General features: G+C 43.2%; 1 protein-coding gene across 2 annotated transcripts in view; it reads right to left on the bottom strand.

Moving 5' to 3' along the window:
* Positions 1-27,444, bottom strand: part of HIBCH (3-hydroxyisobutyryl-CoA hydrolase) — a 65,531-nt gene that overhangs the window by 30,916 nt on the left and 7,171 nt on the right. For both annotated transcript variants that reach the window (XM_079981429.1, XM_079981428.1), the window contains exons 5-7: positions 27,182-27,262; positions 24,773-24,825; positions 2,530-2,608 (exon numbers count right to left, since the gene is read on the bottom strand). In XM_079981429.1, the coding sequence (XP_079837555.1) occupies positions 2,530-2,608; positions 24,773-24,825; positions 27,182-27,262 (213 nt within the window). The remainder of the gene's footprint in view (positions 1-2,529; positions 2,609-24,772; positions 24,826-27,181; positions 27,263-27,444) is intronic.

Here is a 27,444-nt window from a genome sequence, read left to right on the forward strand (position 1 = left end):
AGAAGTTAAAAAGGATCTGGAAATATGGTCAAGGCTGAAACTTTCCTTGTTAGGCCGAATCGCTACTATTAAGATGAATGTATTGCCTAGAATGCTGTTTTTATTCCAGACGTTGCAGATTGTGGACAAGATGGACTGTTTCAAGAAGTGGCAGAAAGATATATCAAAATTTGTCTGGCAGGGCAAAAAGCCCAGAATTAAATTTAAGATTTTAACTGATGCAAAGGATAGAGGGGGGTTTGCCCTGCCGGACTTAAGACTCTACTATGAATCAGCAGCTTTCTGCTGGTTGAAACACTGGCTACTTCTTGAGAATACTGACATTTTGGATCTGGAAGGGTATGACAATAGCTTTGGTTGGCATGCATATTTATGGTACGACAAGGCAAAGGTGTATAAAAGTTTTAAAAACCATATTGTAAGGAAAGCATTGTATAACGTTTGGATTAGATACAAAGATTTGTTGGAAAGCAAAACCCCTAGGTGGGTGTCACCAATGGAAGCTAGGGAAGTAAAAAAGCTTAATATGGATTCTAAATGGCCAAAATATCATGAGATTATAGAATACGATGGTGAAAGGGTGAAACTTCAGAGTTATGAGAAACTAAAACCTAAGGTTCGAGACTGGTTGCATTACCATCAGATAAATGAGACGTTTAAACAGGACAGGAAAATAGGATTTCAGAAAGAGAAGTCAAAATTAGAAACAGAATTGTTGGAACCCAATACTAAGAATTTATCAAGAATGTATAACTTGCTGTTAAAATGGAATACACAGGATGAAACGGTGAAATCAGCTATGATTAAATGGGCACAAGACATAGGTCATGATATTATGTTTGCTGACTGGGAACAGTTATGGACCACCGGTATTAAATTTACTGCATGTAATGCTTTAAAAGAAAATATTATGAAAATGATCTACCGGTGGTACATGACCCCAGTCAAGCTAGCAAAAATTTATCATTTGCCTAATAATAAGTGTTGGAAATGTAACGAGACTGAAGGCACTTTCTACCACCTTTGGTGGACCTGCCCAAAGGTTAAAGCCTTCTGGGAAATGATCTATAATGAAATTAAGAAGGTCCTTAAGTGGACTTTTCCTAAGAAACCAGAGGCTTTCCTCTTGGGTATGGTGGGCCAAGTGGTGTTAAGGAAGGATAGGACATTCTTTATGTATGCCACTACAGCAGCAAGAATTCTACTGGCAAAGTATTGGAAGACGCAAGAACTACCTACTCTGGAAGAATGGCAAACAAAGGTGATTGACTTTATGGGACTGGCTGAGATGACGGGCAGAATCCGGGACCAGGGGAAAGAGACAGTGGAAGAGGACTGGAAGAATTTCAAAATATATCTTAAAAATAATTGTAAAATTGAGGAATGTTAAGATGTCAGGGGGTAAGAAGTAAAGAATTGCAGCAGTAAACAAAAAAAACTTAAGAAATATTTATGAAAAAGAACTAAGACAATGGACTTAAGGGTTGCTAAAGAATTTTAAACAAGGATGCAGGGATAGGGAGGTATGGGGAAGTCAAAGAAAAAAGGCTATGAACCGATGATTATGAAGTTATACTGTGTTACATTGTTCTTTATTTTATGTGTGGAAAATTAATAAAAATCATTATAAAAAAAAAAAAAAAAAACAAAATTAAAATTATGAAGGTGGGAAACTATTCCTCTCATTAAAACATACTGCTGCTCTTTTGTCTTTTCCAAACCTTCCCCAGGCCTTGTAGCTGGTCCCTTTCATCTGAAATTAAGATCTCTGCCTCCTTTTATTCACCCACTACCAAAAAAACACATTAATGCTCAGTCATTCTGCTACTGCCTGATTTCCATGGCCACTATGCTTCATAGACCCATGTTTTAATAGCCAAAACTACACCTTTTTACGAATGATGCTGACCCTGGACTTTATGTTTTCTTCTTGTATATATTCTTCACCCTGCCCTTTCTTCTTGCAAATGTCTTGGTTCAGACCCTGAATTACCCCTCCATGAATGATCAAAAATTGCCTCTTCCTTTCCACCAGGAGCCTCCACTGAATCAAAGTCCTTTGAAATTCATTTTTTAAAAAACAGAGTTCCATTAATGGAAAGATAGGGACCAGACCATTCTTATTATTAATTTCAGATAATGATGATGATGATATGCAAGGACATCTGTCGACAGCTGCCTCAGAAATACAGAAAGCATGAGGTGTTATACATAATTTGTTTATTTGGTGTGTCTGTTTCCTGTATGTAAGGTCTTTGGAAATCCTGCAGTGGGGTGTGGGGTAGTGATATTATTACAATAAACACATTATATTCCACTCTTCCTCCTCCGTTGACCTTAGAACAGCATACATGGAGGCAGGTCCATCTGAAAGAGTGTAACCAAGGACTCCAGCAAACTTCATGCAAAGGCAGGGATTTGAACCCATTCCCCGCTAAAGTCAACAATCTTAACTTGCTACACCCCACTGCTTCTTTATCAAAAGTCTTAAAGGTAGCACAATGGAAAACGTTAACATGCAGTCTTTACCTATGGCTGTCTCTGGCATTGCAAAAACCGTCTTCTCTGTAGCGACTCTGAAATGCCCATGAACAGACACACCGACACCCTACCAAAAAGAAAAGAAAAAGAAAAAATGGAAAGGCAGAAGTTATACTAAAAATCTGCAACATATGCACACGCATTTACAAACACAAATCAACTGCTTATCAAAGTCTATTAATTCATACCCCTCCTTTTCTTCAAAATGGCATACTTGGCTCTCCCCAACCCCTGTATTTTTTAGCTATTGTTTAAAATCCTTATATACCCCATTTTACAGCCCCAAGAGGTGTTCACTGAAGCTTAAAATAATAATCTAAACTTAACATTATACCCCAAACTAGTACAAGGACAAAAATCACACAGTATTGATACAGAATCAGAATTAGCCAGGTAGCATCTTCTGCCCCCATCCTTGTTATTTCCAGTTAACAACTTCCTCCAAAATCCCCTGAGGCAAAGAAGTGGCTACAACTTGGATCAGTGCATGATGGAAACAATTCCCCTTTGCTTCCAGCCAACAGCTTTCACTGAGCTGTTATCAGCAATCTTGTGAGTTGGTTAGGCCAGGCTGAGAGTTAGCTATGTCGCCAAGTGGAGAGATCGGAACCCATGTGGAATTAAGATGCAACAACCAAGTTGTGATCAAAGAATACCCCCCCCCCAAAAAAAAAAAATTGTTTCAATTACAAGAACTACTGCCAACGGAACGATTCCAAGCATTTTAAGTTTTTTGTTTGCTCTTCTCCTTTTTCTTGGTAACTTCACTTGATGGCACTACTCTCCTGTCAAGCAACCTGGGACCATATTAAGCTTGTCCACTTAATATTCCTCTCTCTCTCTGCTGGTGGAAGTTCAAACCATTTGTCCTCCTGGTGTAGCAAGAGGCTACCTCTAATATGGAGCTTCATTCAAATACACATTTAAAAGCTATTCTTCTCCAAGAACGGGCAGGGCTCCCTGAGAAGCTGGGAGATGTTCCCAGCAGCGGCCTCAACTCCGCCACCACTCCGTTCCTGTGTAACTCCTGGCTGAGCCAGGACTCCACGGAAAACACTGACCTCACCCCCCCACACTCAACAGAGCAACACAGTGAGCTATGAGACTGTTAACTGGCAGCGATGGGAGCCCACATGCGCTATTCCCTCTCCTCGGTGAGCCTTCTAAACGATGCACAGGCCCGCCTAACCCTATGTCCTCCCCTTTGCATTTGAGCCAAATGCCTGCCCCCGCCCAAAACAAATATGGCTGCCAGCAGCTGAGTCAACATCAACTCTCTTTCTTCACCTCTGAGTGAGTGCATGATAGCTCCGTTTTACGAGGGTTGCAAGCTTTAAATTGTTTCATTGTATGCTTTTAAAAATCAACTAAGAAGGTACCGCTCATTAGGTCAGATATCAAGGAGATACAGTCGTACCTTGGAAGTCAAACAGAATCCGTTCTGGAAGTCCGTTTGACTTCTAAAACGTTCGGAAGCCAAAGTGCGGCTTCGGATTGGCCGCAGGAAGCTCCTGCAGCCAATCCGAAGCCGTGGAAGCCCCGTTGGACGTTTGGCTTCCAAAAATAGTTTGCAAACCAGAACAGTCACTTCCGAGTTTGCGGCGTTCGGGAGCCAAAACATTCGAGAACTAAGCTGTTTGAAAACCAAGGTACGACTGCACAATCTTTAGAAGCCATCTGAAGACAGCCCTGCATAGCGAAGTTTTTAATGTTTGATGTTTTATTATGTTTCTGTACATGCTGGAAGCCACCCAGTGTGGCTGGGGCATCTCAGTCAGATGGGCTGGGTACAAATAATAAAATATAATCAGCATCTTCATCAGGTAGCAGATAACAAATATATGCTTTTTAACTACAAGTGCTTATAAAAGAACAGCCATTGGTATGCAACATCTTAAGATCTCACTTCTTTCACGCATGCAGGAGAAATGCTTCTGCTAACATGGTGCCTGTTACTAAAAGGTAAGGTAAAGGTCCCCTGAATGGTCAAGTCCAGTCAAAGGCGACTATGGGGTGCGACGTTCATCTCGCTTTTCAGGCTGAGGGAGCCGGAGTTTGTTCACAGACAGCTTTCCGGGTCATGTGGCCAGCAGGACTAAACCACTTCTGGCACAACGGAACACCGTGACAGAAACCAGAGCGCATGGAAATGCCGTTTACCTTCCTGCCGCAGCAATACTTATTTATCTACTTGCACTGCTATGCTTTTGAACTGCTAGGTTGGCAGAAGCTGGGACAGAGCCTGTTACTACTGCCCATGGGAGAATCATTTAAAAAGGAGAGTTATGCTTTGAAAATACTGGGTTTCAAATCAATCTACATAAAACAGTAATAATTAAACCAGTCAACGCTGCTTGAAGTTTTTATCTAAGGAAGCCAACACATAGGCTGCGCCGGCCTTTTCTATTTCCTGACATCTGTCAGCAAGTTTAAGTGGCTCTCAAGGAACAGCCTCAAGAGCGAAGCATCTGCAGAGACATTCGCTTCCCCTGGCACCAGCACACACCACCTCCACTGGGCTTCCAGAGCCCATGGTGATTATGACCTTCAAAATACAATAAAAGGCTAATTAATTCACTTACGCTGATCCCTTGCAGTGCATCTCTGTGGGAATACCAGATTATTTGAAGATATGGGTTCCCTTACTTCAAGGATGCTACATAAACGAACCCCTTTAGCAGACAATCAAGTCTCCAGATGTGCATCATGTGAACAGAGGAAGGATGGTGAGGTTTACTGTGGCTAAATAGAAGGCAATTCTGGTAAGGATAAGCGGTCTCAAAATACGTACATATTTCTATCTACATATGGCCAGAAACAAGAAATGAACAACAAATGCATGATCAAACCAACTATTTGATGAAAGCTAAATATATGGCTTTGGGACGCGGGTGGCGCTGTGGGTAAAACCTCAGCGCCTAGGGCTTGCCGATCGCATGGTCGGTGGTTCGAATCCCCGCGGCAGGGTGAGCTCCCGTCTTTTGGTCCCAGCTCCTGCCCACCTAGCAGTTCGAAAGCACCCTTAAGTGCAAGTAGATAAATAGGTACCGCTTTATAGCGGGAAGGTAAACGGCGTTTCCGTGTGCTGCGCTGGTGCTGGCTCGCCAGAGCAGCTTTGTCACACTGGCCACGTGACCCGGAAGTGTCTCCAGACAGTGCTGGCCCCCGGCCTCTTAAGTGAGATGGGCGCACAACCCTAGAGTCGGACACAATTGGTCCGTACGGGCAGGGGTACCTTTACCTTTACCTAAATAGTAAAGGTAAAAGTACCCCTGCCCGTACGGGCCAGTCTTGACAGACTCTGGGGTTGTGCGCCCATCTCACTTAAGAGGCCAGGGGCCAGCGCTGTCCTGAGACACTTCCGGGTCACGTGGCCAGCGTGACATCGCTGCTCTGGCAAGCCAGAGCCGCACACGGAAACGCCGTTTACCTTCCCGCTGGTAAGCGGTCCCTATTTATCTACTTGCACCCGGAGGTGCTTTCGAACTGCTAGGTGGGCAGGCGCTGAGACCGAGCAGCGGGAGCGCACCCCGCCGCAGGGATTCGAACCGCCGACCTTTCGATCGGCAAGTCCTAGGCGCTGAGGCTTTAACCCACAGCGCCACCTGCGTCCCTTACCTAAATATATGGCTAATTTAAAGAAAAAAGAGTGTGCTCTGCTGTGAGATTAAGAGCAATTAAGCATTCATAACTGGAGTCTGACTTAATGTAAAGACACATGAAGAAGTACCTCTGTCTTGACAACAAAGGTCTGAACAAGGTTCGATTGTGATTTTTTTACTTGCCAGCATCACCATATCACATAATATCGACACAGGGACCAGCTCCTGCATCAGACCCAGATGCAAACTCTGTCGCCATAGTATTCTGGCAATACCATTTCAGGAGGACCTGGTAATGTTATCCACAGAATCAAGAGTTTCAATATGATATATGCTAACATCTGCCAAAAACAGGGTCCCTGCCTCCATGATCCAGAGCCTAAGGCTGGCCAACATCACTACTAGCCACCTTCCTCCTCTCCAATGAGCTTGGGATCTGCTGCTTCTGCCACTGCTGCATATTAGGAGTGCAGGAAGGGGACTGGAAGCAGTTGCCGGGCTGCCTAATAATCTGCAACTGAAGCTTCCGAACACAATGAAGAGGCAGCCTTCTGAGGCCACCTGGCCACTGCTTCTGCCTCCTCCCCATGCTCCTCTCTTCCCACCGCTGGGCCAGTTCTTCATCCCATTTGGCTGTAGCAGCAGCATGAGGTGGAAAGGGGCAGGTCTTAGGAACACGCCTACTCAAGGAGGGAAAATTCCATTTAATGCTCTTTGAAGATGCTCCAAAAGGAGGCTCTGAAAACTCACTGCAATCACAAACACACCCGCTTCTCCTTGCATCTGAAAAGCATGGATGGTTGCAAAAGCCCTTTATATGCAGCAGGAGGGCTGCATGCCCCATTTCAACCTCCAATGTTGCACAGGGAACAAGGCTGCTGCTGCCATTGCCATCACAAAAAGCAAGAAAGAAACCCACATTTCAAAATGCAGCCTTCTTTCTGGCATCCATCAGCAGAAGCTTCAGAACCCCACAAGGGATTTTGACAGGTTGGTGGAAAAACACCTATCAATTATGTGATACCATAAAGATTACATGTGATGGATAAGTGATTTACCTTGCCCACCAGTCTGTGGTGGCCTGTGGGGTAGGAGCTAACAGTTCCCCACTCCTGGGTGAGTGGTGGTGGAGCAATGAGAGAAGGGGCACACCCCCTAGAATTACAATATAGGTTCAATGACTGATGTATTGTTTTGTCTGCAAGTCAGTTCAAGCACCTGCCAGACTCAGCATTCGGGCAAAAAGACGTTTGTACTTTGTGCTGGATTCCTACTTGTGAAAGATGCCAACAAATATCTCTCTTATTGACATCTGGTGGGAAGCAGACTGCAACACAAACTGAGAAAAATCTCAAATCATTCCATTCAGGCTGCACTGGGAACTGTCATTTGCTAGGACTTCTGTAAATGTCAGGGGTAACATGCAGGACACAATGAATCAGGCGAAAATGGGAATGTGCCAAGAAGCGACGGGTTTATGGGTTTAGACTAATGCAGTGTAACGGAACAGGGAGGGAGGTGTGGGTATTGCTCCATGCTCTAATCCCCCAAAAAGTCAATGACTTGCTACACAACTGCTTTTCCGATCTGATGCATAACAGGGAGCAACACATGCTTTATAAGCTGAGTGTCAAAAGCTCAATTCCCCTAGTGAGTGGCCTGGGATCACCTGACGCTGCGCAGTATTGATGAAACTAAATATATGAGGACTTCTCATTAGCCCCCTGGATGAGAGGGAGCCTCTTATCAGAAATAGTTGTGATTAAGAAATGTTTGAAAAATTATCTCGGGTACCCGTAAACTGTATTGGGCTAGATTATCTAGCACGGCATAATGCAGCATCATAGGTTCAAAAGGGGAGGGGCGGTAACAGCGAGTGGCAGAAACCACAATTACATAGATTCATAGAATTGTGGAGCTGGAAGGGACCCTGAGGATCATCTAGTCCAGCCCCCTGCAATGAAGGAATATGCAGTTGCCCCAAACGGGGATCAAACCTGCGACCTTGGCGTTATCAGCATCACGCTCTAAGCAGCTGAGCTGCCCAGACTTCAAGGATTGGCAAATGGATCTACGTGGGCCACAGAACATGATTTATTTTTAGCTTGGCTGTCCCACGTGCTCGGGCAGCCAGAACAGCAACTCTGTGAGGTAGGTTGGGCTGGAGTGAGTGGCCCAAAGTAATTCTTGCCCAGCTTCATGCCTGGAGTGGGGAATGTGAACCCTGATCTCCCCTGTCCTGCCTAGCCAGTCAGTCTAAGCCAGGGGTCAGCAAACTTTTTCAGCAGGGGGCCGGTCCACTGTCCCTCAGACATTGTGGGGGGGCCGGACTCTATTTTGGAGGGAAAAAAAATAATGAACGAATTCCTATGCCCCACAAATAACCCAGAGATGCATTTTAAATAAAAGCACACATTCTACTCATGTAAAAACACCAGGCAGGCCCCACAAATAACCCAGAGATGCATTTTAAATAAAGGACACATTCTACTCATGTAAAAACACCAGACAGGCCCCACAAATAATCCAGAGATGCATTTTAAATAAAGGACACATTCTACTCATGTAAAAACACGCTGATTCCTGGACCATCCTCAGGCTGGATTTAGAAGGTGATTGGGCCTGATCCGGCCCCTAGTTTGTCTACTCATGGTCTAAGTGCTGCAGCAGGTGAGCTCTCAAAATTTTTCAAGAACAAGAGAAGCACACACGTCTCCACAGTACCTTGCCGAAACACAAGTGCACAAAAATTTGCATGCTTAGGATTTCAAAGAATACCAGGCCTACTTTATGCTCTAAAGTTCTTACACTGATCTGACACTGCCTACATATAAGATTAAAGTAGGCATCTTCTGTTGAATTATGAGTGGGTTCTATCAAATTATGAGTGGCAATTTACCTTATAAAACTTTGTTTTCAATATGTATTTTATTTCATTCCATATAATTTTTTAAAAAACTATTCCAACTCCCAAGAAGAACAGAATTAAAGTATTCGACACATTAAAAGGTAAAAGGTAAAGGTACCCCTGCCCGTACGGGCCAGTCTTGACAGACTCTGGGGTTGTGCGCCCATCTCACTTAAGAGGCCAGGGGCCAGCGCTGTCCGGAGACACTTCCGGGTCACGTGGCCAGCGTGACATCGCTGCTCTGGCGAGCCAGAGCCGCACATGGAAACGCCGTTTACCTTCCCGCTGGTAAGCGGTCCCTATTTATCTACTTGCACCCGGAGGTGCTTTCGAACTGCTAGGTTGGCAGGCGCTGGGACCGAGCAGCGGGAGCGCACCCCGCCGCAGGGATTCAAACCGCCGACCTTTCGATCGGCAAGCCCTAGGTGCTGAGGCTTTAACCCACAGCGCCACCTGCGTCCCTTCGACACATTACAGTAATGTAAAACCCTGTTCAAGCGATTCCAATTTTTGGCAGTGCCTTAAACCTTCCACAGAAGTCTACTTCCACATCTACAGAATTCTTTGCTTGAGGAACAATGTACGTTTGATTGACTACACAAATACAAGCATTCCGTGAATCAACGGGCTAACACCATTTTTATCCATTACCAGGAATTACTACGAATAGCCAGAGATTAGCTAGGAAACTAACTGCACCATTTGTCTGCAGGATAATATTCAGGGACTTAACGGTCGAGCCAATATGCCAGATGGGAAATATACTGCAGCATCAGCAAAGATACAATCCTTCTCAGTCTTGATTCAAGGCTGCTTTCAACATTTTCAGTCGTGAGCGCAAAATCGTATGCAGGTCAATCCTGTACAAATTCTATCTTGGAGATTAGAATCTCCAGCACATCCGGGCTATTTTAGGGTTCTCTAAACAAAGACTCAGGAACACAGAGCTGGAAGTTTATATATCTGTATGCACAGAACATCTGTCAGAACAGGGAAGGAAGAAGAGAGATCAACAAGCAGCTACTTGAATCTAGTTTTTGGATGGCAGCAACTTCTAGGCAGGTGTAGGAAGAACTGAGCATTTGTTGCATCTGTGAGTTTGAGCTGTCTAAATATTGCCCTCGTGACAAGTCATTCAGCTCCTTTTTGATAAAGTCTGCTTTAGCAACCTATGCGATAAATGGAAAACGGCTTAAAATCAGCACAGTGTGACATTTGCCCACAAGGATTTTACGAAATGCAGGATGCGATTCTGCTAATAATTAAATTTGTTATTTCCGTTAGATAAAACTTGCACCTCTTGTTAGCCTGTGCCATCATCCATTTGTAATAATAATAATAATAATAATTTATTATTTGTACCCTGCCCATCTGGCTGGGTTTCCCCAGCCACTCTGGGCGGCTTCCAACAAAGATGAAAAATACACTAAAATGTCACATATTAAAAACTTCCCTGAACAGGGCTGCCTTCAGATGTCTTCTGAATGTCAGGTAGTTGTTTATCGCTTTGACATCTGATGGGAGGGCGTTCCACAGGGCGGGCGTCACTACCGAGAAGGCCCTCTGCCTGGTTCCCTGTAACTTGGCCTCTCGCAGTGAGGGAACCGCCAGAAGGCCCTCGGAGCTGGACCTCAGTGTCCGGGCAGAACGATGGGGGAGGAGACGCTCCTTCAGATATACTGGACCGAGGCCATTTAGGGCTTTAAAGGTCAGCATCAACACTTTGAATTGTGCTCGGAAACGTACTGGGAGCCAATGTAGGTCTTTCAAGACCGGTGTTATATGGTCTCGGTGGCCGCTCCCTGTCACCAGTCTGGCTGCCGCATTCTGGATTAGTTGTAGTTTCCGGGTCACCTTCAAAGGTAGCCCCACGTAGAGTGCATTGCAGTAGTCCAAGCGGGAGATAACCAGAGCATGCACCACTCTGGCGTGACAGTCTGCAGGTAGATAGGGTCTCAGCCTACGTACCAGATGGAGCTCGTAAACAGCTGCCCTGGATACAGATTTGACCTGTGCCTCCATGGACAGCTGTGAGTCCAAAATGACTCCCAGGCTGCGCACCTGGTCCTTCAGGGGCACAGTTACCCCATTCAGGACCAGGGAATCCTCCACACCTGCCAGCCTCCTGTCCCCCAAAAACAGTACTTCTGTCTTGTCAGGATTCAACCTCAATCTGTTAGCCGCCATCCATCCTCCAACCGCCTCCAGACACTCACACAGGACCTTCACCGCCTTCACTGGTTCTGATTTAAAAGAGAGGTAGAGCTGGGTATCATCCGCATACTGATGAACACCCAGCCCAAACCTCCTGATGATCTCTCCCAGTGGCTGCATGTAAATGTTGAAAAGCATGGGGGAGAGGACAGAACCCTGAGGCACCCCACAAGTGAGAGCCCAGGGGTCCAAAGCAATTCAGTATTCAAGCACCTACATGTCAGCCTACTTATCTTTTAAACCTGCATTCTTATTCCATTAACTGATGATAGCTCCCACACACTATGTGCTTCTAAAATTACACAGTCACATTCCATTATTCTGGCACTAAACAGTCTGATGCAGTTAAAGGTTATATTTAGCATGGAACTAGGTGTTCAAAATGATACACCAGTAATTAGCAAAAGCTCCGTAAGAATATGCAATTCTCACAGGCATGGCCCCCGATTCTTATGGATGAATTAACTGCACTGCAGCAAGAATGCCTCAAAAGGCCAGTAGGTAAAGCATGAGACTCTTAATCTTAGCGTTATGGGTGTTGTAAACAATAGCTGCCCCACTGCCCTTTTCCCCTTAAGGGGTATCCAAGAGCCCGTACAGAGTCCTTACATGGGTTCCCTATTGGTAGGAGAAAATAACTGAGGCCAACCAGAGAATATTGAGAAACAAAGCAGCTAGTAAGCCTGATTTTTATTAAAGCTGTTGCAACAGAGTGCTCCCCTCACACGCAGGAAGACCCGGAACAAAGGTGTGCCTGCCCTTATATAGACATTTTAAATTCCCTGCCCTGGAGTCCAAGACCACCCCCAGAAACATCATACATACATCACAGAAGGGGTGTAGCCCACCCCCCATATACATCATACCTACATCATAGAAAAGGCAGTCTACAACAGAAATCTGAGTGCATTGTTCATCTCCTGTCTGGCAGGTTACCTATTAATGGTCACTTGATTGGATTACCTGGGGAGCCTGGCCAGTCTTTTGTAATGATAAATACTTAGTTCCTGAGCCAGGTCACAGGCTCACCTTATTCATACACAGACATACCCTTAAGACAGGATTTGTGAACGAAAAGACAACGGGGATGCTTTTCCATTTTCCTTCGACCTTGCAGAGAAATATTTGAGGTCAATTTGGGAGGGAGAAAATGGTTTCAGGACTTTTTCTGTGGGGTTTCAGACATGTGGTTTATATATACAGTTATGAACATTGTGTGCGTATGTGACCTTAAAATTCTTATAACATGGGCTCAAGTCCCATTTTGGGCAAAAGATCTCTGCACCACAGGATGATGACCCTCGTGGTCCGTCCCAGCTGTACAATTCTATGAAATAAGAACACTACATTGGGGGTGGGGAATGTCAACATTTTATACATAGGTTGACTGAATATGTGCAATCTGTATAATTTGGAGAGGACACTGAGAGCTATAGACACACCTTTGCTTGCATAATAAAAAGCAGAAATAATACTTAGTTGAAGTAGGCTTCAATGGCCGATTCTACGTTTGACACCCCCCTCAAAAAAAACAACAACAAACCTCTAGGTAATTAATGAAATCCTGCAGCACACATTTCCTGAAGTGTATCCCAAACATACTGTAGATGCTCTTTATGAACCTTTTCACTGCAAAAAAAGACTGGTAAGAAAACTGGACGTGATTTACAAACATGTAAACACGGTTGTTGGGATCCAACTTCTGATCAACTAAATCTGGGGCACTTGTATATTTAAAAGTTTCCTGAGAAGCAACACTAGCTGGGATGCACAGAGCTACTGTAGGAGCACCTAGGAGTTTGGGCAAGATCAGTGGTTCCTTAAAACTTTTTTGTTCTTTGAACTGGACCCACACACACCCTAGCTATTCAATAATTTCTCAGTACTATTTGAGACACACACTGTATCATAAATTGTTTGCAAGCATCTGTTCAATTTCAGAAGCAACTTGGCTTCTGGCATTCAGAGGGAATACAGTGGTACCTTGGGTTACATACACTTCAGGTTACAGACTCCGCTAACCCAGAAATAGTGCTTCAGGTTAAGAACTTTGCTTCAGGATGAGAACAGAAATCAGGCTCCAGTGGCGCGGCAGCAGCAGGAGGCCCCATTAGCTAAAGTGGTGCTTCAGGTTAAGAACAGTTTCAGGTTAAGTACAGACCTCTGGAACAAATTAAGTACTTAACCCGAGGTACCACTGTACTGCTTAAGTACCAAAGGTACATAGTCCCTCCGCCTTGGGCATACAACACTTTAGATCTCAGACATCACTCAGCGGTACAATATTTTTTAATGGATATGGAGGAAATTATTCCAGTGATTTATTTGGATATTTGGGCAAGCACATTAAAAAAATAGCAAGTTAATAAGACCATCAAGATTAGCACTTTGTTTCTGAACTAATTTGATAAGTCAACGCTCTCACCTCTATTCTGTAAGCAAAATTATTTGGGATTATGAATACAAATTGTTAAATTATACCTCCATTTAAAGTGTTATGTAAAATCTCATGACTGCAATCTTTTGTTCCTCTTTTGTACTGGAAAAGACAAAAGCCTGGCAAAACTACTGTTGAAGACTTCAAAGTCTCTCATTTCATCAATGAATCAAACCCCCACCCCCACCTCTCTGGTTGGTATCCTCATCAAGGAAGTGCTTCTGTGCTACAAAAATACATGGGTAGAGGACCAATATTTCTTCCAGAAACCGCCCCAGGGTGCTACTTATCCAAACTTGAAAGGGAGGAGATGCCACTGGAAGCAAGGCAATGTAAAGTCCCTGTGCATGAACAGACAGCTACCTACTGCATCGTAGATCTTCTCCATCTTTAAAGATGACAAAGTAAACAGCAGTAGCTCAGGGGAAGCATCTTAAAAGCTGTTTACATACAGTTAGATCCAGACTGAATCATGCTGAGAGTAGATCCACTGAAATCAATGGAACACGTCCCACTGATTGTAGTGAGTCCACTTTCAGCATGAATAATTCTAGATCAAATCCATACTATTTACATTTCCAACCATTACCCACCCCTAAAGCCATGCAATTATTGATTTTTAGTATGCGTGTATCATGTCAGTGTCAATGAATAATAAATGTTGACATATAATTAAGATTTTGAGACCAGCAGGAAATCCCGACACTTTTTTATAAAACCTCAAAGCTTACCCTTAATTCTGTCATTTATAATGACTTGGTGGGTAAATGTCAAAAACAAGCTTCATTTTTGACATTCACCAATTTAAAAAACACCAAGCAAAGGAAGAATTGAGCTAGCAAGAGACTGAGCACTGATGACCAGTAAATGAGGGAAATTATGGAGGAATGTGCTTCTTTATTCAAGGTACATGACTAGACTTACCAAGAAATTCTGACATTTTTCTGAAGCCCCCCAAAAGCTTAAGAATTATTGGGAAACATAAAGGTTCAGTAAGTTTCACATTTTGATAACCTGTCTGCCAACCGTTTCTCAGAAACAGAAATTTATGGACCATACATCTGAACACTGTTTTATTCAGAATTGTTTCAAAATCACATTATAAACCCTTAGAAATGACAGAATGGGAGCAAATGAGACCTCAGTGTCCAGGAATGTGTTTTCCTAGCAATATATTATCAATAACTTGTGAAACAGTTATTGTTTACAGGAGCAGAAATCGGCAGCATGACAGGTTATTACTCTGCAAACTTCGCCAACCCATGCTAAATATTTTATCATTCATAAAGGACTTCATATGATCCCAGAATGAGGTCATTCCTACGCAAAACGAGACTTGAGAACTTGCATCCTGGCTAGAAGCTGTCTTGATAAACTGGGCATTCATACATCATCTTATTTGGAACAGAAGGTGGAAAAAAATCATTTGCCGCTGCCCTAAATCAGGCGCAGAGAATTTGTTCTGAAATGCATGGCAAAGCTCAATATTGGAAAATAGCAATGGGAAGGATCTAGATGAAGGGGGTGATGGAAGATTACTTCTTATACCTATAACCCACACCCCTTAAAGTACTCCTACATGGGCCTCCTCCTACCTTCAGCTCTGCTGAGGAAGTCTCACTGAAAACTGATCCTAAGCAAACTACAGACACTCTAGTAAGCGAATGAAAATACTCCTGCCAAAAAACAAAACAAAACTGCAGGTGATTAAAATTCTGCTCGTTGCCTCTGTGAAGTAGGAAACCACAATCAATACCAGAAACTCAAGAACAGATATTGTAGAAACCCAGCAGCAGCTCAGCAGCATTTTTCCAAGTAGGAAGTCATCTATAGAGCAATATGCAAGGGGAGAGTATACCAGCAAGGGACAGTTCATCAAATAAATCCTAAACATCAGTACTGGAGCCTTGAAGAAGATAGTAAAATCCTCCAAGACACATCAATAGTCTGAGGCAGCGTGTTTTTTAATGCAGGCAGTTCGAATCCCCGCGACGGGGTGAGCTCCCGTTGCTCGGTTCCTGCTCCTGCCAACCTAGCAGTTCGAAAGCACGTCAAAGTGCAAGTAGATAAATAGGTACCGCTCTGGTGGGAAGGTAAACGGTGTTTCCATGTGCTGCTCTGGTTCGCCAGAAGCAGCTTACTCATGCTGGCCACATGACCCGGAAGCTGTAGGGCGGCTCCCTCGGCCAATAAAGCGAGATGAGCGCCGCAACCCCAGAGTCATCTGCAACTGGACCTAATGGTCAGGGGTCCCTTTACCTTAAATACATTGGCCATTTATGTAATTGTGCCTTTCTTATTGGGCCAGGGGGAGAAATGCCAACCATTCTATCTCATCGTAAGTCATCCATGTTCCCTTACTGGCAGATGATGCTGGGCATCAAACTGGTGCATCTTACACGTATAACACGTTCAGACAGTCCCTATATCTGCATTTTCCCAATAACCAATTTATGACAGTTTGGAGATTCTACCTTTTTGGAACTAGCTCCTTGTTTTCCAAACAGCCTCCCATGTTAGAATGTCCCCCCGCGCCCTTTTAAAAATACTCCACCACTTGGTAACTAAATTCTTTCCAGTAATAAATCTTTTAGGAGTGACGTTTCATTATATACTTGACAAAGAAGGTGAAATATTTTTTTTAAAGATTTTGCAACATCCAAGGTCTTCCCAGCAGTACATTTGCCAGAAGTCAAAGAACCACAGTCGGGTTTGGTTTTGTTGTTTGCTGCTCTGAAATCTTCCCGTGTTCTATTATCTACAACTAATAATACGCAGCAGGTGTTACACGAAGGTTTGTAGGCCAACAGATTTGCCTTCTGCAGTCAGAGAGCAGTAAAGTGATTCCTATAAGACAAAAATGCATTTTTGTATTTCCTTATGGTTTAGATGCACAAATTACATTGAGTTTCCAAGGAAACACCCAACACTGGCTCTAATCTATTCATTTTGGGGCAACATTACACATTCGAAGCAAAAGTAGGAGTAACTTAGATTTTGCTACAGCATTAACTATGACATTATCAATGGGATGGAGACTAGCAGAGATACTCCCTCCTCACAGCAAACAGTAACGTGCTGTCATAAAGCTCCCAGGCTTTAGAGTCTGAGTTTTCAACTCTTCCTGGGTTGGACAGAGATACCCAGGCTTTGTATCTCTAACTCCAGAGGAGCAACCCACCTCCAATATCTGCAAAGCCCTCTGGCTCCAACTTCTCCTAAGCACACAAGATGCTACTCATCTGTTGGACAAAATGCAGCCGTCTTCCCTTCCGAGTGAGGGATATCACATTTTCCCAGGAACATTCTATACCGGGGAAATTTCCATTTCCCCTGCAGGCAATGAAACTTGTTTCTACTACAGCTGCTGTGCAGATTGTAGCTGCACTAAGTATTACAGGCACGGAATGGATTTGACACATGGCAAGAAAAATGAGAAGTAGCAGAAAACACACAAGCACACACACCCCAACCATCTTTTAACTGTTTCATGCAAATTTTGTGTCTCCAGCACTGGAACACACCTCCGATTAAGAAAAATAAATGGCACATTAGAAAGGCTACCTTTTGCCCATCATTCTTTGATGGTTTCCCTTCTTATTTTTAATTTCAAAGAACTGCCTCCATGTTCCCTAGCAAAACTATTGACTCCCACATTAGAGTGCTTTGCACAGTCATGTGGAAAGGTCTTTCTGTTTTTGACTCACTCGCTGTTGGCCTGACGATAGAATGTATGCTATGTTTATACTAAGCCATAAACCTGTGGAGATAACTCACATTGTTCCACAGATAGAGTAGTTCCTGATCCCTTCAGTTCAGCTTAAAAACTTTTCCACTTTACATCACACCTAGCTGGGGTGACAAACAGAACTTTGACCTGTTAAACATAGTGAAAGGCTTCCCCTTCCAAAAGGGGCGTAGACAACCTCGGCTTCAAATTTGCTTTCTTGCCAACTTCTGAGCGATTGGGGCAATTGCAACTTGCGTGAACTTCAAAGCAGCATGAAACTGGACCTCTGCAATCAGTAAACGTTCAGCGTTTTCAAAGGGTCTGTGCCACTTTTCTAGTGAAATGCAAATGTAAATATTCTTATAAACTAATGTTCATTACTTAAGCTGCAGCAGCCTGCCCTACAGCCTGCCAAAGGAAGCATTCTCCAAACCTGCTTTAAAATACAGCTTTAATTTGGAGTCTGTCTTTCAAACCATCAAAATCAAGAAAGAAGTCTGCATCTCTAGAATTATGTGACACTTTTTTTCAGACACTTTTTTCTCATGGCTAAAGGGAGCACTGGGGAAACCCAGGCTGCAATGCCCCCCGTTTTCTATTAAACAAGCCACTGCAGGATTGGATTAGAGACAGAATGGTTTTCCAAAGAGAAAAGCTTAAACAAATCAGTTCAGCCTGTAGAAAATGAACTTGTGCTCCAGACATGTCTGCATTAGGGACTTTCAACCCTCAAATTGCCTCGTTAGCAGCGCCAAAACACCATTATGCCTAGTGGTACTGAGACAGGTCGCCATAATCTGTGCCAGTCCTTTTAAAGTTCAAGTGTATTGTGTGAACTCATTTCCCCCTTCTCCTTATGAACTGAACAACTTGTTCTGAAGCCATTACACAAGCAAAATGGTATTCAAATGAGAAACTGCATGCTACTGAAAGAACTGTGCTTTTGAAGGGCGTAAAAGAGAAGCTCTACACCCCCATCTATTGGATGCTTAGCTTAGAACTTATTGTAGAGCAAACCAGCACCATACATAATACCTGCAGGAGAACTGATAAACCAATGAATTATGCATTCACCCTTTTCTACGCATTTTAAGTACCACCAATGATGGTATGATCTCTCTACAATATTCAAGCTTTATGTGCAAAAGTGAACTGCAGTTCCCATGGCCATTCAATGGAAGCCTTCTTCAACCTGGCTCCCTCAAACTGTTTTGAACTACAAGTCCAGTCATCGCTAGCCAGCATGGAATGATGGCAGCTATGGTGCAAAATCACAGAGTTGGAAGGAACCCTGGGGATCATCCATCCTCCGCCTTGCAATGCAGGAATATGCAGCTATCCCATACAGGAATTGCACCTGCAACCTTGGCGTCATCCACACCACACTCTAACCAACTGAACTATCCTCCCATAAATGTCTGAAGGGCATCAGGTTGAGAAGGCTGAGCAGACAATACTGACCCATGACTGGACTTGGCATAGGAAGCATTCTATGATCCTATGATCTTAATTTGGAGTAGGGCTGAAACTGAGCTGCCTAATTCAGTTTTGGCTTCATTCGCCCTCAGCTGTATGTCTGCTCCAGCCAGTTTGGTGCTTTTTCTTTTTAAGCATAATAAAGTCCCCCCCCCCTTAAACTGTACATATTTTATTTGCACTTTTTACATAAAATATGCACTTCTCAATGCTTTTCAATGCACTTTCCTGTAAACCACGTATTTTTTGTATTTGCTTTTTGCACATCAAAACAATGTCGCAGAATCCTGAGAAATGTGTGATCCATCAAGGAGTTGCATTCTGATCTGCACAAATTCTTGGGAGCATCAGATCAAGTCAGCTCCCTGTAAAAAGCAGGCTGAGCAATACACATCTTCCTAGTAGCATACTGGGTTCTGGCTCATGCTGTAGAACCAGAGTGTCAAATGCTACTGAGGATATCCAGAGTTCCACAACGTGCATATAACTGAGGATGTGCAGAAAATTCCAAGAAGTTAAAATGTCTGCTCCATACTGACCCTAATTTCTTACCATTGCCAAATGCATCAGTAAAAGATCAACTGCACACAGGCTGAGTGTTTTACCAAGTCTAGAAAGACCCAGTTGAAATGGTATAATTTGTGTTAGTAGCTGTTTACTGAAATGTGCAGGCAACAACTGAATCATTAGCATTGCAGCTCCTACCTGCTGACAGATAATGCCAGCAGGAACATTCAGCTAAGTGCTCATCAAAAGATGCTAAACTGCATTTACCTGTATGTCATGATCACAACAACTGCACAATTACATTCATAGAACTAGAAAAGTGTGAAATGAATTCACTTAGCACAACAAAGGAGAACTTGGCTAATTGTACATTACTCAGCTCTGAATGCATTAATACCTATATTCACTGTTACATTTAAGTGTGCAAAATCCTCTCTGAAGAACAACCACAAACATCCTTTCATTCCTACTTTCAACATCCTTCTTTCCCCACCAAAATTTGAAGGTGAAGGAAACAGGACTGAGGGAACAGCATTCTGCCAAAGACCACTGTTGGACAGAGGCAGAGAAAAGGTATACATGGCTAAAGCCTGGTCATCAATACCCAATCCAAGTTCAATCATATTGGCTGTCAACGACCTACAAAGCTGCAAAAATAAACCTAAAAAATCTAGCTTTTTGGTTCACTTTGCTTATGATTCAATGGTACACAGCTGCTCTCACTCTCCCCTACTTAAGTTAGGGGTGGGAAACCTGCTGCCCTGCAGATGTTGTCTGATTACAACTACCATCATCCCAGAACACTAGTCATTGTTGACTAGGGTTGATGGGAGCTGGAGTCTAAGAACATGTGAAAGCCCAAAAGGTTCCCCAGCCGATTTAGATACATAACCTGTAAAGCTGTCTCCCCCAAACTGCGAACCAGGGTATGCTAATTGCACTAAGGGAGAACTGTTCATGTGTCAATAATTAAAGCAGACATAGGCAAACCCGGCCTTCCAGATGTTTTTGGCCTACAACTCCCATCATCCCTAGCTAACAGGACCAGTGGTCAGGGATGATGGGAATTGTAGTCCCAAAACATATGGAGGGCTAAGTTTGCCTATGCCTGAATTAAAGGCTCCCATGAACTCAAAGACCCCACCCATGGAGGCAGCTCTCTGCTGCATCTTCACGTGGTTCTCTGACCTTCGTTCTTTTCAATCAGCCGCCTCAGACACAGGCAGTTTAGTTGAGTCTCCGCACTGGGATAAGCTGGAGTATTCAAATCCAACAGAAACAGACAGAATAATCACATTACATCTCCCAATGAGTTTGTTCTGATATTGGCCTCTTTGCAGCCAGAGGCACTCACACAAATACACAAAAATGGGTGATTCTGATTCACATGCTAGAGTAAAGACTCTGGAGGCAGACCAGTGCACAGACGAAGGTATAGCTAAGTCAGTAGAGCATGAGACTCTGAATGTCAGGGTTGCAAGTTTGAGCCCCATGTTGGGCAAAAGATTCCTAGAGGGTTGGACTAGATCAGTGTTTCCCAACCTTGTGCCTCCAGCTGTTTTTGAACTACAACTCCCATCATCCCTGACTAGCAAGACCAGTGGCAAGGGATGATGGGAATTGTAGTCCAAAAACAGCTGGAGGCACAAGGTTGGGAAACACTGGACTAGATGACCCTCATGATCCCTTCCAACTCTACAATTCTATAAGAATAGAGGGTTGCACAATCTGGCGAGCACAAGCATCCCAAGTGCCAAATGGAATGATCCAACCTCATCTCCCCAACCAAACCCATTTTTGGGGTGCAAGGAGAAAGCCCTGCTGTACAAGTGGGAGCCTTTGTTCACAGCTTGGGATTCATTAGGCGGATCCCTCCCAGAAACCCTCCAATTTTAATTCAGAAGTTGAGGTTGATATTTTTGTGGAGCCAGGAAAAATAGAGACATTCACATGGTGGAAGTAATGAGGCCTACAGGAGAAGGGCAATTTGGGTCTATGGTCACATTCATATCATGCATTTAAAGCATGTGACCTTACCCCTCCACCCCCCCCCAAGAATCCTGGTTTATGCCTTACAGGGCAAGACTTCCCAGCACCCTTAATTTCCCAGAATTCTCTGGGGGAAGTAACGAGCTTCAAATATATGGTGTAGATATGACCAAAGGATGGTATCTAGTTAAACAGTTCCACTACTACTAGGATGTTTAGCTGTGTAATGGAACTTTCCCAGCCTCTCCTCTGACTGTGTTACCCTAAATATAGTCCAGGGGGTTCCCCTAATCCTATGCATAGAACATCCTTGCACTAGTGCGCCTGTTTAGCTGAATACCACCTACATCTTTTATGAAGGCATTTTGAAATGCAGCAAAATGGGTGCACATATCAAGCAGCCTCTGAAATGACTTCGTACTTTTTACAAATGAATGATATGCTCCTTTTATTATTCTCAAGAAGAGCCAAGTCCAATTACTGGTTCGTAGGACAATCCACTCTTTCCACCAATAGAAGAAACCACATGTAGGAACCACAAACCTGTTCTACTTTTGCTCAAAAATCAATGCTCTGAAATGTTCCTTAAATGACCCTCTTTAATATAGTTTTTACTGCATCGCATGAAAAGTACTAAGCTTGTTCTTAACAGATTTATGTTGCTTTTTAGATCGATTTAGAAGGGGGGGGGATAATAGAGTAACATTTAATATAACCCTCTGCAAAATTAAGAATACACACCTTCTAGAAAGGATTTTTAAAGTATCAAACACTTCACACGTTTGCTCTGGATCTCAGAAGGATGCAGTTAACCACTTATTATATTCAGCAGTAATAACAGAACATTCAGCAGTAATAACAGAACATTATCACTGTCGAAAAGCAGACACTGGAATATTTGAAGAAAAAAATATTCTCAGAAATCCCCAAACTGTACAAACTATACAAAAGGATAAAGATGCCCAAGCTACACTCACTTCCCTGCACTTTGCTTACAAAATGCTAGCATAAACCAAGTCACTAATGACTTTATGGCACACCAGCTTTAAAAAAACACCCTGAAAACCAACTTCATAAATATTTGCAGGAGGTCATATTAGGCCACCAGATATTCAAACCGCCATTAATTCCATGTACGTGAATTCTGATGAAACCAAGGCCTCTAAGCTAATGCAATGTTCTTAAAAGCACCCTGATGCCTGACAAGTGGAAGAAGTCTGTTTTCCATCCTTTCGTACCTCACAATATTTTATCTTGACAGATGTTTGCCTTTTTCTGCCTCACTTCCATTCTGGCATATGTCACCCAAAGACAGATGGTTTAAACAAGGAAACATCTGCAGGACTGATTCAATAACTGAGGAAAAGGACGATTAAATCATCTAATATTCCATGATGCACTTTAGATATGCGAGACCCTTAAGCATTGGGAGTTATAAATGTGACATGTTTGTTTTTAAATTCAGATATACTGGGCTGTATTCAATGGTGCACTTTGGCAAATGGAAGGACTCCTTTTATTTGCATAACAGCGTCTTTGGTCCGGCAGACGTCTTCACTAACATTTTGCCAATTTCCATCCTTCCGTCTGCACTACTGTTCTGTCCCCACAACCCCCTGAAGATGAGGAGGGCAGATGGGAACTACAGGGAGAAAGACCAAATCATCAAAAACCATATCCCCACTTCCTCCAATAGCAGAAATATCCACAGAATCAAAAGCAAGAATGGATTAAAAAAATTCACAATTGGATCAAACCCAGTAGATTGTGCATTTGCAATGAGTACTTTATAACTTTTTGGTGTTGTCTGGCATTCGCAGATAACCAAAATATTTAACGTACAGAATTTTGTAATGGATACGCTAACTATACATATCTTCACAATGAGAATCACATCATAAATATTCTGAATTATTTTTAAAGCATAAACAAACACACTCTGTCTGTGTTTGATAAGCAGCTTTGGCTTTAATTCAGCAGTTACTGTCAACAACTACATTTCAAGGTCCCATCCAATTATGAGTCAAGGAACACCAACACAGAAGGAAAAACATCAACGTCACACAAACTATGAGGTGGATTCTGAAATAAATACAAAGCATAACTTCCACAAATGTGCTGAATTATTCTGCATTGTTCAACAGTATACAAAACTTACTATTTCTTGGGCACACAAACATCCTTGAAACCAAGGGTGAGTTCACACATTACTTAACACTTGATGGCTAGAAGCTACATGTGAACCAATTCCACTTCAACTCCCATCAGTCCTAGCCAAATACCGTATATACTCAAGTATAAGCCAACTTTTTCAGCACATTTTTTATGCTGAAAAAGTCCCTCTCGGCTTATACTCGAGTGAAGTGGGTGGCGGCAGAGGGACGAGTGGCCCAGAAGAAGCCCTTTCTCACCACTGGTCCTGCCGCTGCCGCCTCTCGCAAAGGCAGGCACAGGAGCCGCAGTTAGGAGAGGCGATGCTGCGCCTCTCCTAACCACGGCTCCTATGCCTGCTCTTGCGAGCGGCAGAGGGACAAGTGGCCCAAAAGGAGCCCTTTCAGGCTGCTTGTTCTTCCTCCACCGCTGCCGCCACCACCAGGTTTGTGGTGTGGTGATCTGACATACTCGAGTCAATCGGTTTTCCCAGTTTTTTGTGCTAAAATTAGGTGACTCAGCTTATATTCAGGTCAGCTTATACTAGAGTATATACGGTATCTTCATCTTCTCTTACCCTCAAGCCCACACGCCCATCCCCAAGCCTGCATGGAGATCCTTCTCAGTTATGCACAGCACCAAAGGGGGTGAAGAAGCACCCCCCCAAAAAAAAACAACAACAAGGAGCTTGCTCCCCCCCCCCAATTGCTGGACTCCTGCCATCCTGCCATTAACATTTGCTGCTATTTTGCTCTGAGTTTTTACTGCGTGTGACACAACTCAACCACTAAGAATTATACTTCTGTGCCCCCTTTTTCTGGTGCTGCCACTGTTCTCAGCGAAAAAGTGCTTTTCTTTCAGCTCACAGGGAGTGGGATGTTGTAAACGTTCTAAAACTGAAAACTGCCCTCAGAAAAGAAGGTGCTCAAGAACATTTCACAAATGCTAAAAATATAATCATAGAATTGTAGAGTTGGAAGGGATGCCAAAGGTCTCCAGTTCAATCCCCTGCAATGCAAGAATCTTTTGCCCAATGTGGGGCTCAAACCCACAACCCTAAGATTAAGAGTCTTGTGCTCTACCAACTGAGCTATCCCTGGTCAAATTTATTCTCACACATCTTTCTTTGAAACCCCTTGTAGTCACTTCACTGGCGACTTTAAAACAGAATGAAAGCACAAGCCAAGCCAATTGCCTTAGAAAAGATTTCTACTTACACCTCCCATTGTAATTCCATCAATAAGCGCCACGTATGGCTTCTGGCAGGTGCCTGTCAGGACGGAAACAACACATTTCGTGAGGAGAGAGAGAGACTTTGTGCTGGCCACCAGGCAATGGCTTTTTCCACCTGCCTTGCCCCAGGTGGAGTCTTCATAAGAGAGATGTTTCCAGGTGAAGAACTGTGAGGGCAGAGAGACTCTGTGTTGGCCATCAGGCAATAGTCTTTCCACCTGCCTTGGCCCACCCTCCTAGGAGCCTTTCCCAGACCATGACTTTAAGAATAGCAGAAACAGCTGTGAAGAGAGCAGCTTAGGGATTTATTTATTTTTTTAAAAAATTATGTTGTGTGTCCTTGTTCTCAATTTGATCTTTTCATGTGTTTTTGTATGTTTTCTGATATTTTATGCATTGTGACTTGCTGTTATTTTTACTGATTATAGTTTCGTAATTATTTATTGTAACAGTTAAGTATAAACTGTTTCATTACCATTTTCTGATATTTAATTTTACTGTTTACCATTATATTCTAATGGATTATTGAATATTGCTTCATTTGATGTAAGTTGTTTATTTTAAAGTTATGTTTTTATTATGGCTTTTTTGGTACTGGATCAGATTGTTATTAGGTGTGTGATCTTTGCTGTCTATTTTGTTGTTTCTTCAGCTTGTAAACCTATATTAGTAATACAGGAAGGGGGTATACAAATGAAAAGTGAAATGAAATGACATTTACATGTTTAAAACAGAATAAAGCACACTTCTGCAAGGAAAGACCTTGTGAAGCCTGATAATATAACTTGAATATTCAATTTGTTGACCAAATTATAATTATCCCACTCTCAATTCCAAGATTAGCCATGTTAGTCCATTGCAGCAAAGAGCGCCAAGAATTTTACAGCACCTTAAAGATCAGCAAACAAAAGCATATGCCAGGCATAGGCAAACTTGGCCCTCCAGATGTTTTGGGACTACAACTCCCATCATCCCTGACCACTGGTCATGTTAGCTAGGGGTGATGGGAGCTGTAGTTTGCCTATGCCTGGCATATGCCATAATAAACCTGCTAACCTTTAAAGTAGGTGCAGGGACCCTTTTTCAGTCTGAGCACTCCATTCCCTTCAAAGCACCCTTTCCAGGTGCAACAAGTCATTGGTGGGTATGGCTAGGCAAGTGGATGGAGCAACAAATGCTAATTTTACCCTAGCACACTATGATTATTTCTACACAGGCCCCTCTCTATCATCCATCCAAGTAGCAAGAAGCATTATCAAAGTTGGGAGACACACTGCACTCACGCAAAAACATTCAGGGTGGGAAGCAGAACCAGTGAAGGGGGTGGCCTGGGGAGACTTCAGAGGGCCACACAGAGAGATGTGGAGGGCTTCCCCATCCATGCCTTAAAGTGCTGTGGTGTCTCCTCTCTTTCTGAATATAAGATCTGAATATTTAAAACATTCTTATGTCACCATTCCGTTAAAAAAAGCCCACACAGGGCAGCTCACAACAGTGATAAAATAAGGAATGAACAAGAGAACAGTAAAACCGAAGCAACCCCCCCCCTAAAAAAAAAAAACCCTAGCAATACCAGGGATGGGATGGGGGGGAATCAACTGATTAAGAAGAGCTTAGTGTTGAGCCTGGGTAATAAAAAGTTATTTGCCTGGCACAAAGAGTATCTGAAACTAGACGCCAGGCAGGTTACCTATACAAAGCATTCCACAGAATATAGCAGCATAATAGGTCAGGTGTGTGGAAGCTCAGGGCCAAGGGTCCAAGGAGAGCCCAGGCTTCTTGCATCTCTCACCAGGCCACACCCCCTCACCCACTGTGCTTCACTCCCAGAGTGCTATTGTTCTCAAACAACACCACCTCTTGTTTCTCAGGATAAAGGCTAGTGAGGAGTATGTGAGCATGTGCAGAAACTACCTTACTGCACAAGAGGAAAATGTAAGTGTGTTGCTCCACCTACTTTTGCTCCTAGCCTCACCTACCCCGGCACATGGCCCTTGGAAGGTTGTAAATAAAGGAATGCAGCCCTCAGACTGAAAAAGGTTTCTTCCAGTGTATGAAAGAAACACTGTAGAGAATTGGTGTAAACTGTGGAAACTGGCAATACTATTCTTAGAACAATTTTTGAAACGAATGGTGACGTGTTACCAACCACATAGGTACTAGTGTGAAAATGCGGGGTAGGGAAGGGGTTTAAGAAGGGTGACGTCTAGCTCAGTTGGTTAGCGTGTGGTGTTGATAATGCCAAGGTTGCAGGTTCGATCTCCATATGGGGAGCTGCATATTCCTGCATAGCAGGGGGTTGGACAAGAGAATCCTCAGGCTCCCTATACCTACTCAAATTAAGCCCGTACTTTTAAATTACTAAAATACTTTTAAATTACTGGTATACACACCGATAGCATTGTTCAAGGCGTACTCTTCTCTGAAGAAATACTGTGGCATCCCTTCTCCCGCTCTTCCTGCTTCAACGATAGCTAGCAAACAAAACAAGTGTCAAATTTAGCTACAAAACACTTAACTGTCTGGAATACCAAGAAATGTGACTGCAGCAAACTTTCATGATCACAATATATGCAATCCAAGTTGGTGGACATCCAAATTCTGTAATTTAACTAGGTGCGATGTAAAGAAGCACTTTCTTTTGTCTGTCCTGAAT

Source organism: Podarcis cretensis (genome assembly GCF_951804945.1).
Source record: "Podarcis cretensis genome assembly, chromosome: 1".
Lineage (NCBI taxonomy): Eukaryota > Metazoa > Chordata > Lepidosauria > Squamata > Lacertidae > Podarcis > Podarcis cretensis.